This window comes from Pinus tabuliformis, chromosome 8 (assembly GCF_031772625.1).
Source record: "Pinus tabuliformis cultivar Carrire ecotype Pingquan chromosome 8, CPIR1, whole genome shotgun sequence".
In the NCBI taxonomy this organism is placed as follows: domain Eukaryota; kingdom Viridiplantae; phylum Streptophyta; class Pinopsida; order Pinales; family Pinaceae; genus Pinus; species Pinus tabuliformis.
Genome location: NC_142294.1, coordinates 346,101,309 through 346,117,201, shown reverse-complemented (window position 1 = coordinate 346,117,201; position 15,893 = coordinate 346,101,309). Strand labels below are relative to the sequence as shown.

Below are 15,893 nucleotides of genomic sequence, written 5' to 3'. Positions count from 1 at the left end.
CAAGATTTTACAATTTAATACATGAAGGGGGAACATCCGTTCGTTATAGACCCTCAACATTTATCCATTTCTGTGACACAAAATATGATCTAGTAGACCAAGAGTCTTGTAATAAAATAATCTAACCAAATAGTTAGGATTATTGCCAAATCATTTTTATAGAGACTCGATAAATAAAACTAGGACTCATCCAAGATCTTGATGACAAAATCCACCCTAGCTTTGGGGTGAGGCTGGAGGGAAAAACTCTGCCAATCATCCGTGTTTAGAAACACACATGAATCGGTGAGACGAAAAACCTCCTAGGATAGAAATCATCATCAGAAAAATAAATTTACCTAGGTTGTTACATACATTTGTCTTACTAGGATAATTTACATTACAAAATGCAGAATGGGTTTACAAAACTCCAGTTTACATATAGCTGATAATGATGAATCTGTGGATCATCTGAGTGCTCGGACATGATGGAAATCCTTGCACCAAAAAATGCACAGCTATGGGGTAGTTGACATGGAGTGGTCAACATCTGGCTCTACTTGGGGACATGTTTCTTCATCGAAGGAATGTGAGAATCCATAATCTGCACCCAAAGAACACATAGAATGACATAAGTAGAGTCCATCCAAATATAATACAAAAATCATCAATAACATTATATTTATGAAATCGAAGCTCTGTAACAATTATACAAACATGAAATGTAAACTTAATCTAAGAACATAAATAAAATGCTAAAATGACAAGGTGTAGGGTTAGAAATATGATACAAAGGATGCCCCATGGCATCAGATGATTTCTTTGAAGAACAACTTGAGAATTTGGCCATTTGCAGGTAAGTCAAGTCAATCACCTTCCAATGTGCTCAAATGGAATGAATTTTGACTAGCAATGCCTCTGATGATGTAAGGTCCCAGCCACAAACTATCAAATTTCTTATGCTTTCCTAGTTTTTCATTTTTGCGATCCCATAGTAGAACCATATCTCCAACTTGCAAATATCTAGACCGAGAAGATTTGTCAAAGCCTTTCTTAATGTTATACTGATTCTTGCATATACTATCAAAATCTTTCCTGCGCGTTTCATCCAACTCCACGATTTGATCAATCCTATTTTGGACAACATCTCTATCTCTAGAAAAATGTTGAAGGAGTTGATAAGCTGGTAATTTAAGGTGGACAGGTAACATTACATCTATGCCATAGACAAGTTCAAATGGACTTTTAACAGTAGCTTTCTTTTTAGTTATCCTATCTGCCCATAAAGCGTACTTGATTTTGTTGTACCAGGATTGCTTGTTATCTCCTACCATCTTCTTCATAATGGTTATAAGATTTTTGTTACTTGATTCAGCCAGGCCATTACCCTAAGGATAGTAGTTAGACGGATGAGATAACACAATGCCATACTTAAAACAAAAAGATGAGAACTCCATGGAACTAAAAGCCTTGGCATTATCAATGGTGATTTTAGCTAGGACACCAAATTTAGTAATAATATGATTTTCAATAAAATCCAATATGACCTTTTCAGTGGCATTCTTAGCAGGAATGGATTCAACCCATTTAGTGAAATAATCGGTAGCCGTCAAGGTCCATGAGTAGCCATTGCTAGAATTTTCATGGAATTTTCCAAAGAAATCCATACCCCAATGCTGAAAATGTGCCTCAACAACAACAGTTTGTAGGGGCAAAGCAGCTAGCTTCTGCTTCCTAGCGAATCGTTGGCAAGCTTGGCAACTTCTAACAAATTTATGAACATCAGATAAAATCAAATGCCAATATTAACTAGGTCTAAGTATTTTGTGGGCGGTAGTTCTAGCAGCGTAATGACCACCAAAAAATCTTGAATGAAACTTGGAAATCAACTTTTTAGACTCTATCTCATCAACACATCTAAGTACAATGCCCTCAGGATTTCTCCATCCAAGGCCATCCTTCATAAGGCAATACTTAGTGGCTTTTAATCTAAGAACCCTTCTCCTATGAACAACTAAATGGTTAGGACATGTAAGATTTAATAAAGTAATAAATAATATCCTTGTACCATTCATGCTCTCCTAATCTTTGCAGCTTAGACGAAGATGATTCATTAAGACAAATCAAACCAAGAGTTGTTTCATTTCCCTTTGTCATCATTTCATCCAAACCTTGACCTTTGACTAAATTGGTGGGTCTAATCTCTAAATCATATTCTCAAATCTTAGTAACCCTCCTAGCATGAGTCCCTAAGTAATCAATTTGAGTTAAGATATCTTTAATAGAAGAATGTAGGACAAAAGCAATGAACTTGGAATAACCCACATAAGTCCTGAAATGCTTAAGAGATTTAACTAAGGCATAGGCTTGCGTTTCCATGGTAGTATAATTTAATTCAGAATTTTGAAGCACTCTACTCATGAAAGCTATAGGCTGTTCGTGGCCATCTTTATTCTTTTGTAATAGGACACCAGCGATGGTATCTTCAGAAGCAAAAGAGAAAATCATGAAGTCCTTTGAATAATCGGGACTAACAAAGAGAGGAGATTTAGCAATAGCACCTTTGATCTCCTGAAAAGCCATTTTGCCATCGTCTTTCCATAAGAATTTAACATCCCTTTTCAGAAGACTTTGAATAGGATTAGCTATTTCAGCGTAGTTTGGAATAAATCTTCTAAGGAAATTAGTTTTCCCAAGAAAAGACTGAAGGGATTTGAGATTATGAGGGAGAGGAATCTTTTGGATTGCCTCAACCCTCTCAGGGTCAATCATGATCCCATCCTTGGAAATGAAGTGATCATTGTCGATCATTGGCTTGATCGTATCATAGGAGGATTTGTGACAGAGTTTGCGGTTGATACTTTGGTTAGTTACAGCGAAGCAGAGCGACGCTTCTTCAAAGGACCGCGAGGTAAGTACTTAAGGTCTTTGAATACTTGGATTAAAATGCTCTTGTGTGAAAAGTGGGTTATGCAATTACCTTGATGTTTGGAGCTACGCGAAGTGGAAAGTTATTCAGGGATAGAAAAGGAACAGGGCCTGAATATAGCCCGCTGATTGAGCCTCCTCTGAGTGACGACGAAGAAGCAGCATAGGCTTCTCCGCAGAGCGTTGTCCAGTTAATAAGGTGAGGGTTCCCGCGAATACCACATCCACCCACACCACCTCCATCTTCACCTCCACTGCATACACCTTCGCCCACACCACCTCCATCTTCACTTCCACCGCATACACCTTCGCCCACACCACCACCACCTCCACCATCATTCAATATGGCGAATTCAGTAAAATTGCCCGTTTTCAAGGGCTTGGGGAATGAGGACTCGAACTAGTTTTGGTTCGTCGCAAAGGCTGTGTGGGAAGCCCAAGGCATGACAAATGATCAGATAAAGAAAGCTACATTGGTCACTGCTTTACAGGAACGCATGCTAACATGGTACATTAAACACTGCACTGATAACCGATGGCTGCGTTGGCGGACATTCAGACTGTGCTGAATAAGGAATTCAGCAAACCCAAGTCTGAAGTGCAATCGATCGTTGGATTCAAGGAGATTATGATGAAGCCTGGCAAGACACCCTGGGAGCTGGATTAGAGACTGAAGTGCAAGATCCGCGAAGCTAACATGAATCTTACGGATGGGCAGCACTGCGAATGGTTTGTGGCTTCGCTCTTGCCGCATCTAAGGGTTGATTTATCACAACAAAATATTGGGACCCAGAGGCCTTGGAGATTGCGGTGAGATCGCACAAGACACCAATTCAAGATGTTGCTTTAGGAGTTCAGTAGATTCACGCGGAGTTGCATAACCTTTGCCCAGAATTTCAAAGTCTGAAGAAGGATAGAGTGGCTCGGCCAGAGATGCGCGAAGAGGTTTGGTGCTTGAAATGTAAGAGTCAAGGGCATGATAAAGATCATTGCCTTGTCTTCGCGAATTATGTTGCAAGAGGAGGGCCGATGCCTCTGAGGCCGAAAGCTCAAGTAGGGCCAAGTGCAGGACCCGCGCTGTGGTGTGCTATCTGTCAGGTAGCTGGAAAACATGCAACAAATAATTGCTACTTGTTGCGGAAATTTGTATAGACACCCAACAACTCTTCTGCAACTTCCTCCAATCAGTGGGCCACAATGAACGCAATTGTTGTAGTTATGAGTTAATGATGGAGAGAATGCCCGCGTATCAAGTGCAGACAGAAGCTCGGCCTCCGGATCAAGGTATTGGGGGGCCGTGAGGAGAATATCAGGGGCACGGACGAGGCCAAGGTGGAGGAGGACCTGCGAGGGGTCGGAGGAAAGTTATTTGCTACAATTGTGGAGGTCCATGACACTACGCGCGAGAATGCACGAACCCGACACATCTATCATGCAGATACTGCACTCAGTTTGACCACGCAATAGAACACTGTCCTGTACTAATAGTTAAGATGCACGAAAAGGGGACACAGCCTACACAGAACTTACAATGATGAAGGTTGAACCTCGAGAAGAGGACCCCAATGTGAATATTGTGTTGCGAAGTGGAATGACAACTGGGGAAGATAAGGGAAAGCAGCCTGAAGAAGGTGAATGGGTCCGCAAAGCTCCAGAGAAGGAGGTTTCCTTTGATTTGGAGCGCGCGAAGGAAACTTTCATGGAAGCAAAGAAAAGCTTCGCTGAGGCCTCTACCTCAAGAAGTGAGGATAAGCAGTCTCAAGAAATAGACCCATCCATGCTTACTACATTTTTAAAGACATGTATGAAGCTGCTACACAATAACAAGGCCGTAAAGGGATTACGGGAGTTGATCAATAAATGTGCTGGTAATACTCCTGAGGGACCGCACGTGGTCAGGAAATTGGTAAACATAAGGCAAGAACAGGGCGTGAGATGAGGCTCACTGCGCAAATATGGGAATATGAAATGGACCAAGTTATTTTGGATCTAGGATCCGACGCAAACTTTTTGCCTAAATAGACATGGGAGAGAATGGGGAAACCTGTGCTGCAGTGGTCTCCTATTCAATTGAGGATGATGAATCAGCAAAAGATTATCCCCATGGGAAGATTACAGGGAGTGACAGTCGATATTGAAGGCGCGAGCGCGTTGGCCAATTTTGAAGTGATAGAGATTATGGATGACAACAATCCCTACCCTGCGCTCCTTGGGATCGACTGGGCTATCGACATGAACGGGGTGATCAATTTGAAGAAGCGGACGATGTCATTTGAAAGAAAATCGCTCCACGTAGTAGTACTGTTGGACCCTACAGAAGGATCGTGCTACACTAAACCAGTCCGCGATTACGAAAGTGACGATGATTTGGACCAGATTTATAAGATAACAGCGCGAGATCAAGATTGGGTGAATCTGACAGCAGATGGACGTATTGCATGGGACCACGAAAGCTCCTGCACATCAAATTCAGACGAGGAATTGGAACACTGGCAAAATAGATTGCACGAAGTGTCTACGCTACGATGTAACATGATGACCAAATCGTTGCGCTGTGTATCGTTGGAGGTAAGAAGTCTGCCTTATTATGATGGTTTAACTGACGTTGATAAATTTCTGGATGCATTTGAAAGGGAAGTGTTGGAGAAGCATTGCTTCCAAGCCTTGGACTTGGCGCTACGCTTGTAAGATGTCGGGGTACGCATAAAGACAACTTCGATGGATGGCGCAAATATAGAAAAATGATGAGGGTGTGGTTTGGTCACCCAAAGGTACGATTGACAAAGAAATACAATGGAAGGAGTGATCCGCGCGATCACTTAGCCAAATGGACCGATGCTTATGGAGCAAAACCGCAACCAGAGTGGGTGCATCTGTTCTGTCACACCTTGGATGTAATACCTATGAATTGGTACTTGGAGACAGAGCTCTGCCATGGCATGGACGAATGGGATATTTTGAGACAAGGATTCTTGATGACATTCAGCTTTGAAGATGGATTTGAGTGCATTGATGAAGCGCTGCAGGAGGTCAAAGCAGCGATCTTCAGAATACCGCAGGATCCCTTGGATTTAATTCAACCAAATTGGACCACCTAGCTGCGCCACGCGCTAGAGTGCTACAATGTGACCGCTGAAGAGGAAGACGAGGATCCGAGGAACATTAATATCCCAAAAACAGAAGGTCACCGCGAAGTGGGGGGACCACAAATAGAGAATCTTGATATCACCGTGTCGCTGAAAACGAGACAAGTGAACATTGGGACAGAGGCGGAGCCGAAGTTTGCGAAGATAAGGGACTACTGGGATGATGCTACGGTAGATAAGGTTGCTGAGTTACTCCGTGGATATCAGGATTTGTTCCCTACAAAATTTTCAGACTTGAAAGGGATTATAGGCGATTTAAAGGTGATGAGAATAAGTCCTATGGTAGTTCAGGAAAAGAAGCAGAAGGATGAAATAAGGATATGCGTAGATCTCAGGAAGATGAATGACGCTTGCGTGCATGATCCTTTTCCGACTTCGTTCACCGATGAAGTGTTGGATAATGTAGGAGGACAGGAAGCATATTCATTCATTGATGGGTTCTCGGGGTACCATCAGATTAAGATTGCGCTGAAAGATAGGAGTAAGACTACCTTCGCGACTGAATGGGGATGCTTCCAGTATACTCTGATGCCTTTTGGACAAAAGAACGTGTTGGCGATCTTTCCATGCGTAGTCATCACAACATTCAAGGACTTCATCCACAAGTTCTTGGAGGTATACTTTGATGATTGGATGGTGTTTGGGCTAGTAAAGCGCCATGTAGCTAGTCTACGCTTGATGCTGGATACATGCCAGAGGTATCAGATCGCACTAAATTTGAAGAAATGTTTGTTTTGTGTTCCTTTCAAAATCTTGTTGGGTCATGTAGCATGCAGACAAGGATTAATGGTGGACCCTACTAAGATCGCGGTCATAATCAATTTGGAGGTGTCAAGAAGTGTCAAACAGCTGCGCACAACGCTGGGGCATACAGGTTATTACCGCAAGTTCATCAAGAGTTATGCCCAAATTACCGCGTCGATGGAAAAACTATTGAAGAAGGATGCTACATTCTATTGGAATGAAGAATGTCAGTGAAGCTTGGATGTGTTAAAAGAAAAGATGGTCACCACGCCGATCCTAGTCTTCCCGGATTGGAAGAATGAATTTCATGTGCATGTGGATGCGTCATGTATTCCACTAGGAGCAGTACTGACACAGGCCGATGAAGGAGAATTAGATCACCCTATAGCGTTTGCAAGTAGGAAGTTGTCTAAGGCTGAGAAGAATTATTCGACGACAGAGCACGAAGGTTTGGCTATGGTGTACGTGCTCCAGAAGTTCAGACACTACTTGCTAGGTGGACACTTTAAGATGTATACAAACCATTCTGCATTAAAGTACCTAGTCAACAAGCCTGTGTTGGGGGGGGAATATGCAAATGGCTACTGTTGTTTCAGGAATATGATTTCGAAGTCATTGTGAAGCCAGGGAAATTGAATGCAGGACCAGATCATCTGTCACACATTGAAACAGGTGAGGAGCCCACTAATTTGGAGGAAGGACTGCCTGACACGCAGCTCTTTGCAGTGTGTGTAGCAGATAATCATTTTGCAGACATCATACACTTTCTGACTACCGGAATGGCTCTAGAAGGGTACACCAGCCAACAAAAGAAGGAATTGGTGGTGCACGCGGCAGATTTTTCTCTTATTACAGGCCACTTGTATAAGATGGGCATGGATGAGATATTGCAACGTTATGTGCTTGAGTTCGAACGAAGCAGCATGCTAGCCGAAGCCCATGGTGGGGCTGCAAGAGGCCATCATGCAAGCAAAGCAACAACGCAAAAGATTTTATGCGTTGGGTTGTGGTGGCTAACACTGCATAAGGATTCCAAAGCTTATTGTAGGGCATGCGATGCATGTCAGAGGACGGGCAGGCCATCGCGGAGGGATGAGCTACCTCTGAATCTGCAAGTGTCGTTGCAGCCATTTGAAAAATGGGCAATTGATTTTGTAGGACCGATTCAACCTCCAGGAAAGAAGACGGGTGCGCAGTATATCATCACAGCAACTAAGTATTTGATCAGACGAGCAGAGGCGCAGCCTGTAAAGGATTGTACAGGGGCAACAACAGCAAAGTTCCTATTTGAATATGTGCTGACTAGGTTTGGTTGCCCGAAGATTTTGATGAACGATCGTGGTACACATTTCCTTAATGAAACGATCAGCATGCTAACGGAGGAATTCAAAGTTTATCATCAAAAGAGCACACCATATCACCCGCAGTCTAATGAGACGGTTGAAGCATTTAATAAGATATTGTAGAACGCGCTGACAAAAGTTTGCAATGCGCAGAGGAATGATTGGGACATGTGAGTACCCGCGGTGCTATAACATTTCAGGCTGGTCTATGGCATAGAAGTTGTGATGCCGATGGTGTACATTGTGCCTAGTCTACGCATAGCGGCGTTCATAGGAATGGCAGATCGCGGAGCCTTGGAAGAGAGACTTGCGCAGCTGACAAAGCTTGAAGAAGACAGATTTTTGGCTGGATTCCATCAGTAAGTTCAGAAGGAGCGCGAAAAGGCATGGCACAATCGGCACATCAAACTGCGCACCTTCAAGGTAAACGATTTGGTTTAATTATATGACAGCAAGTTTGATAAATTTCCAGGAAAATTTCAGATGCATTGGCTGGGGCCATATGTCATCAAAGAGATTACCGATGGTGGAGCAGTTCGGCTTGTGAAATTGACTGGAGATCCACTTCTCGGAAAGGTAAATGGCAGCCGATTGAGCCATACACCGGGATCCGGCCAAATGATTATATGACGGTAGCACAATCTTAGCGCTCTAGGCAGCTGAAAGGAGGTGCGAGACTATAAACTACACTGTCTGGGTTGTAGAGCTGCGCAACTAGGGGACTGTGCGAGATGGAAGAATGTCACAGCATCAGCAAAAGCGCAAAGGGAGTTGCGGTATAAAAGGAGAGACCGCGCAAGGAAACCAGAAAATGATCGTTACTGTCACTATTCATGATTTGATAGTGAGAAAACGGCTAAGAGGAGCGGGGAGCAGCATTTAAGGCTGAATTTAAGAGTGAGATCTTTGAAAATCTGCTGCCAATCTAGCATTTATGAGCAAAGTTTGGGGGGGAAGTCGGATTTGAATTTGAATTTGCCTATAAATTACAGATGGTTGCCCAACGAAAAACACTTTGCATTTTGAGAGTTTATGTGTCATGCTATCAGTTGCACATGAACCCTGCATTTTTTGAGGATTTGGTGGCCAGTTTAGTGTTTGACAAGTTACCTAAGGAAACCCAGGAGCTCCTTAATAGCCTCATGTCTGCACCCATAGAAACCACAAGCACGGAAGGCGTTATGGCCTCTGAGGGAGCTGCCCCTAAGGTCGTAAGTATGGAGGTGCCCGCAGCAGTGCCAAAATCACCGAGGTCACCTAGGCCGAAGCCTACGCCGACAGGAGAGGCTTCCAAGACGAAGAAGGATAAACAAAAGGCAACACAGTTGGTGCATGAGTCGCCAAGAAAGCATTAGAGAAAAGAGAAGCCCATCGCGTAAGAGAAAGGCAAGGTGGTAGACCTAGAGGCCGACGAGGGCGCAGAGGAAACTGATATGGGCGCAGAGGACATTGATATTGAGGGAGTAGACCCTATCTCAAAGATGCCAGAATACATCCCTCCATGCCAAGGCAAGGTAAAGGTCCCGAAGGACCCTGATGAGGGAAAGTTTCTCCTTAACACACCCTTGCTGCTAGAAAACATAACATTTGAAGGTCTGTGCTTGGCGCGCATCCCACATCTGAAATTAGAGGATTGGGACTTGGGGGACATTGAGCGGTTCCCCCACCTGGCTACTGATAATTTCATGCAGAGAGTATTCTACAAGGACTCGGGTGTCACCGCGTTGGAGCCGGTGAAGTGGATTCGTGGGGTGGAAAAGGCAGGATTGTTGAATCTGCTATGGGTGCCGCATTACCACCGCGCTCCCATAAATTTGATAGTTATCAAACAGTTGTTGTGCCTGGTGCATGACGGGTGCCTGTGGTTGGGAGAGTTGATCCCTATAACTGATATGTTGATCCATAGGATCACCCTACTACCCCATTCAGGGTTGAATCCGGCCAAGGCATTTGGTAGAAAGATGGGCGAGCGCGACCTCGCCGAAAGGATGAAGGACAAGTTTAAACTTGTCAAGAAGTCGCGTGGATATTCAATTTCGAGTATTACGGACCCTGCGGTGAAGGTGGCCACCCAGATCTTGGTTGGCAAGGTGATGAGGAAGTGTCGCGCAAACAAGGTACCGACACTAGTGGTTTCATTAGTGGCCCAATGCGCAGAGGGAGTACAATTCAACTGAGCATGCTACCTGTGCAGCGAGTTCCTCGCGAACTGCAGGGAGGCACAAGACCACAGCAAAATGTTCCACTACTCATGGTTGTTACTGTCAATTGTGTTGATCGCGTGGGAACTACCAGAGGATAGCCAATTTCCTCCGATTGTGAAAGAACTGTCAGAAGCAGCAAATTTTGCTTGGCTATGGGCCCTAAAGGACGCTAGTCGGGTCCGGGAGAGTAAAATATTTTGGGTGCTAATGGAGTCAAGTGCCTGCATAGCCATCAACCGCAAGCCACGGTTGTCACCAATTGTCTTTGAGCAGCTGTCAGGATACGCGGAGTTCAAAGCGGACTTCCACTATATCTCCATCCGAGCATGAAAGGACCCAGATCAAAAGTGGTATGATTTACCATACCTAGCGACAGATGATGCCATCGCAACGATCCTCGATTGTTGGCCACAGATTGGCGCACCGCGTCCGACTTGTCCGTCGGGTCTAGTAAGTCTGCAGGAAAGCAAAAGAAGGAAGACGGTCGAAGATTCAGCAGTTGGTTGAAAACAGAAAGAAGGAGACTAAGGAGAAGGCACGTGCAAAAGCGGAGCGCACTGCCAAGGAACAAGCAAAGCAGGAAGAGCACGGCTCTGACAGGAGCCAGAAATCCCCTTCTCCATAGACAGAAGAAGAAGAGCAATCAAAATAGGGCAGTGAAGACCTGGAAAGCACTCCCTTCCGGGTGAAGTGGAACAGGGGACAGGAAAAAAAGGGACCGCAGAAAAAGACCAAGGCCACTAAGTTGTCCATCGACCCGATCACCTTGACAAAAGGCGACTTAGATAACATTGGGGATAAGGTCATGGATACGACAGCGAAACTGCTGCAGCGGTTTGAGTAGCAGCAGAAGCAAGCTTTGGTCGCCATACAAATGGGTCTGCGCGAGCTGCAGATCCAAACTACTCGACTACATGCCAATGTAGGACAGAGCAGCGCGGCGTCGACCAGCTTAGCACTAGGAACAACTGAAGCAACGGAGTTGGTTCGATCTTTGGATCCCCGGGCCATCGTGTTGCCAGATGGAGCTCTAGCGCAAAGGCAGAAGTTGACAAGGCTACAGTTAGCGCTCTAAAGAATATTGGTTTGAACTTGGCCGCTCTCCCAAGTGAAGTCTTTCACATGCTGCAAGCAAGTGTGATCACAGAACTTAGGGCCCGAGAGCAGCGCGCGCTGAGCGAGCAGAAGGTTAACAACGAACAAATGTTCGTTGAGAAAACGACAGCGATAGACACCTGGAAGAAGGTTCAGGAGAAGAATGAGCGAACCACAACAGTAGTAGCAGAAGCCTGCAGAACCATTCTGGAACTGCACATCCCGGAAGAGGCGTCGTTGGAGGCCAAGATTCGGAAGTTGGCTGCAAGTGTGCGCGATGCTAGGATCGAGATGGCCAAGGTTCAGTTTGAGTTGAACCTAAAGATTACAGAGCTCGAGTTGAGGGCACAACCTTCAACTCCGCCACAGGTCAGATAACAGCGCGAGGCAGCTATCAAGGATGGAGTCGCTACAGTAGATGCCGCGGTGGCCAAATGCAATGCGCTCTTCAAGCAATCGATGGAGGTCCTTACGAGTCTGCAAGAAGATCCCAACCTGCAGAGGTTAAATATCGAGGCAAGGGAATTGCAGCAGCAGTACGACTAAGTCAAAGCGATAACGCCAACTATAACTATCACGCAGAGATTGGCAAAGTTGCAGGAGGCAAAGCTACTGAAAGAGCATGTGGAAGTAGCGCAGCGAAAAGAGGTTGTCCTCAAGGCCAGATTAGAGCCTTGGCTGGATGAGGCCTATGTGTTCTCTGCCACCATTGGGGAGAAGTTGTAATATTCCTAATTAGCCCCAACTAATTGGAATATTCGATTTTCCCAAATTTTGCCTTCTATAGTTATTTTGTAAATAAAAAAGTGAGAAAGGGGGACATAACTCACTTTTAGAATAAAAGTCACTTCATAGTAGCACAACGTTGTGACTTAAAGGGAGAGCCAAGGGGGCCAAAAGGGGGACGCAGAAATGGAGCCCAAGCAGACACATGGGGGGACTGTGCAAGAGGGAAGGAACACATGGCAAAAGGGCAATCACGCAAGAGAAGGTGAGCATTGGGATTGAGAGAGGCAGAAGCTATAAAAGAGAGAGGAGCCCCCTCATTTTGATCATTCGGTTATGTGCATTTGTGATAGTCGTTTTGGCTTTAGAGCACGCTAGCAGTTTAGCTAGTCTGCAACACTGTTTAGTGCATTGAGTGTCTCCGTTCGGAGATCTCACCCTTAGCCCCGGGGGACTTCGAGTGCCTACTCGAGCAAGGTATTTTCATTGGCATTTCAGCAATAGTATCTTCAACATTTCAGCAGTGATTTTATCAGTGTTCTAGAGGACTGCGCAGCACTGGGAGAGGGATGCAGTTCTTTTTGGGAGCAGTTTGGATTGAGGGTTTGTGGAGGATTTGAGCCGAGGGATTGAGCAAGAGATCAGCTCTTGCATATTGGAGGAGTTTGGCAGAGTTTTGGGCTAAGTTTCAGAGGGTTCTATTCAGTGGCAGCGCAGAGCAGTGAGGAACTACGCAGAACCCCAAGGGGGTGATTTTCGGGGTTTGGCCATTCCAGGAAAGCTTTCTGGGTTCTTCTGGGTTTCTTGAGTAGAGTCCGATTCCAGAGTTTCAGCTTTTTCTGAGGAGGGGGGCAACCCCAAATCCTCGTTTGATTTCTAGCAGCAACAGTAGCGCAGCAGTTTTCCCAACAGCTTGGACGCAGATCAGAGAGGAGCCATTCCTTTGTTATTCTGAGTGTATTTCTTCACTTGCCTTGTGCAAGTAGAGGTGCCATCTTCCTGATCACCTCCTGTAGTCATTTTATTACTCAGTATAATAAAATGGCTTAGCATTCTCTCTGCATTTCTTGTGTATCTATTTATGGTTTATTTGATATATATAGTATCATTGTTACTTGTATCTCCGTGAGCATTCTCGGCTATTATACCACTTGTTTTTTTCTATTATACTCTTAGACAGAGTCTGGAAAGGGCCAAGTAACCTCCGGACCTTGTCCTCTTTTTAGAGGCGACATATCTGGTAAATGCCCTCCCAGTCCATCTCTGGTTGGAGTTTGCTTGTGTTTGGGGTATATTCCTGATATGGGATATTACAGTGGTATCAGAGCATAGATCTGGCTCAGCCTGTGGAGCTAGCAATCTATGACACCGGGGGAGAAACCCTATATCTGTTATAGAGGTCGGAGATACAGAGACGCTGGGCGTAGGTTGGAGAATACCTACGGAGAGGGAGACTGTGTTCTGGTGGTGGACGCAGAACAGGAGGAGCCTGTGGTGGACGCAGAACAGAGGGAGCCAGTGGTGGACGCAGAGCAGGAGGCTCCAATGGCAGATGATGACGGGAAGAGATTTGTGGATATGCTCCTCAAATCAGTGCAGGATCTGTCGAGGCAGATTGAGGTGATGGGGCAGAGATTCACAGCAGTAGAGGCCAGACAGCATGAGAGCCCACGGGTTTTCCAGGTTGGTGAGGGATCAGGTGCATCCCACCATTTGCCAGAGCAGCGTGATACTGCGCAGCAGGTGGCCTCACATGCCCCTACACGCTCTACCATGCCCACTTTCTTAGGAGCAGACACGGGGGTCGTAGCCCAGCAGGAGGCAGAGCCTGGACACATGGGTGATTATTTTGCAGAGTACCAGGCCTATGGGTAGGAGTTCAGGGAAGCCCTCTCATTCTGTGATTTTGTTCAGCTCTAGCGGGATAGTAGACCCCGCGACCATCACCGAGGGTACCGACATTATCATGATGGTGACACCCACCATGCAGCAAGTAGATTCCACTTGCCTACGTTTGATGGCTCATCAAACTATTCGACAAGGTCTTGGGTGGAGAAGCTGGACATTTATTTCCAGCTTAACTAGATGTCGGAGACAGAGGCCATCAAGGTGGCGACATTGCATTTGGGTGGTGAGGCCCAGGATTGGTGGTTTCATGGGATGGTTACACTAGGACACTCCATGGTGACGATGTACGCTGAGTTCACCAGGAGATTGATGGAGTGATTTGATCGAAAGGATCCAGAGCAGCATTTTGTTGAGCTAACGAGGCTCAAACAGACAGGGAGCCCAGAGACCTACATTGCAGATTTCTTGAGGGTCTCAGTGATAGTGCCAGATCTATCCATGGCACGGAGGATCTATATGTATGTTGATGGGTTAGCAAAGCCACTTCGGGTTCTAGTCAGATCCGCTAGACCGACCACCCTTCAGGATGCTATTAGCAAGACCTGGTACCTACATGATGTCTCACCCAGGACCCGGACACGTTACCCCCAGAGACAGACTTTCCAGTATAAGGGGAAGGATGTGAGGATTCCACCTCCAAAGGGGAATCGAGGACGAGTGCAGATTGACGATGATGTCAAGAGGGAGCTAAAGAAGAAGCGGTTGTGCTTCACATGTCAGGAGCCATGGGCACCAGGACATAGATGTGCTGTTGGCAAGGCACATTTCATTGAGGTTTTCTTCGAGAGCAGTGGAGAAGAGGATGACGTGGATGGTGTGGAGGCAGGAGATAGCCATGATGGACAGGTTGCATATGAGTTGGAGCTGCCCCAAGGCAGCAAGATTCATAACATTTTTCATGTATCATGCACGAAAAAGGCATTAGGGCAGCAGGTAACAGTGACAGATGAGCTACCACCTATGGATGATGAGGGGCATTTGGTATTGCAACCGGAGGCTATCATTGATACTAGGGAGAGGCAACTGCGGAGCAAGACGGTCCGAGAATTCTTGGTGAGGTGGAAGAATTTGCCGGATGAGGATGCCACTTGGGAGAATGAGAAGATATTACTGCATCCATCACTTCAGTTGCTTGAGGACAAGCAACATTTTGCCGGGGGAGACTGTGATATTCCTAATTAGCCCCAGCTAATTGGAATATTCGATTTTGCCAAATTTTGCCTTCTATAGTTATTTTGTAAATAAAAAAGTGAGAAAGGGGGACATAACTCACTTTTAGAATAAAAGTCACTTCCTAGTAGCACAACGTTGTGAATTAAAGGGAGAGCCAAGGGGGCCAAAAGGGGGACGCAGAAATGGAGCCCATGCAGACACATGGAGGGACTGCGTAGGAGGGAAGGAACACGTGGCAAAAGGGGAATCACGTAGGAGAAGGTGAGCATTGGGATTGAGAGAAAAGAGAGAGGAGTCCCCTCATTTTGATCATTCGGTTATGTGCATTTGTGATAGTCATTTTGGCTTAGAGCACGCTGGCTATTTAGCTAATTTGCAACACTGTTTAGTGCATTGAGTGTCTCCGTTCGGAGATCTCACCCCTAGCCCCGGGGGACTTCGAGTGCCTGCTCGGGCAAGGTATTTTCATTGGCATTTCAGCAGTAGTATCTTCAACATTTCAGCAGTGGTTTTATCAGTGTTCTGGAGGACTGCGCAGCATTGGGAGAGGGATGCAGTTCTTTTTGGGAGCAGTCTGGATTGAGGGATTGTGGAGGCTTTGAGCCGAGGGATTGAGCAAGAGATCAGCTCTTGCATATTGGAGGAGT

The 15,893-nt window shown here is 45.6% G+C and overlaps 1 protein-coding gene across 3 annotated transcripts in view; it reads right to left on the bottom strand.

Annotated features, from left to right (window-relative positions):
- The window catches only part of LOC149235563 (uncharacterized), a 95,941-nt gene that overhangs the window by 49,842 nt on the left and 30,206 nt on the right, over positions 1–15,893 (bottom strand). Inside the window, exon 7 of one of the 3 annotated variants that reach the window (XM_089372146.1) lies at positions 431–583. The exons of the other annotated variants lie outside the window; for them this stretch is intronic. Within the exon in view, the coding sequence (XP_089228272.1) occupies positions 536–583 (48 nt within the window). The 3' untranslated portion in view covers positions 431–535. Of the gene's footprint in view, positions 1–430; positions 584–15,893 lie in introns of those variants that run through there. 3 annotated transcript variants of the gene reach the window in all.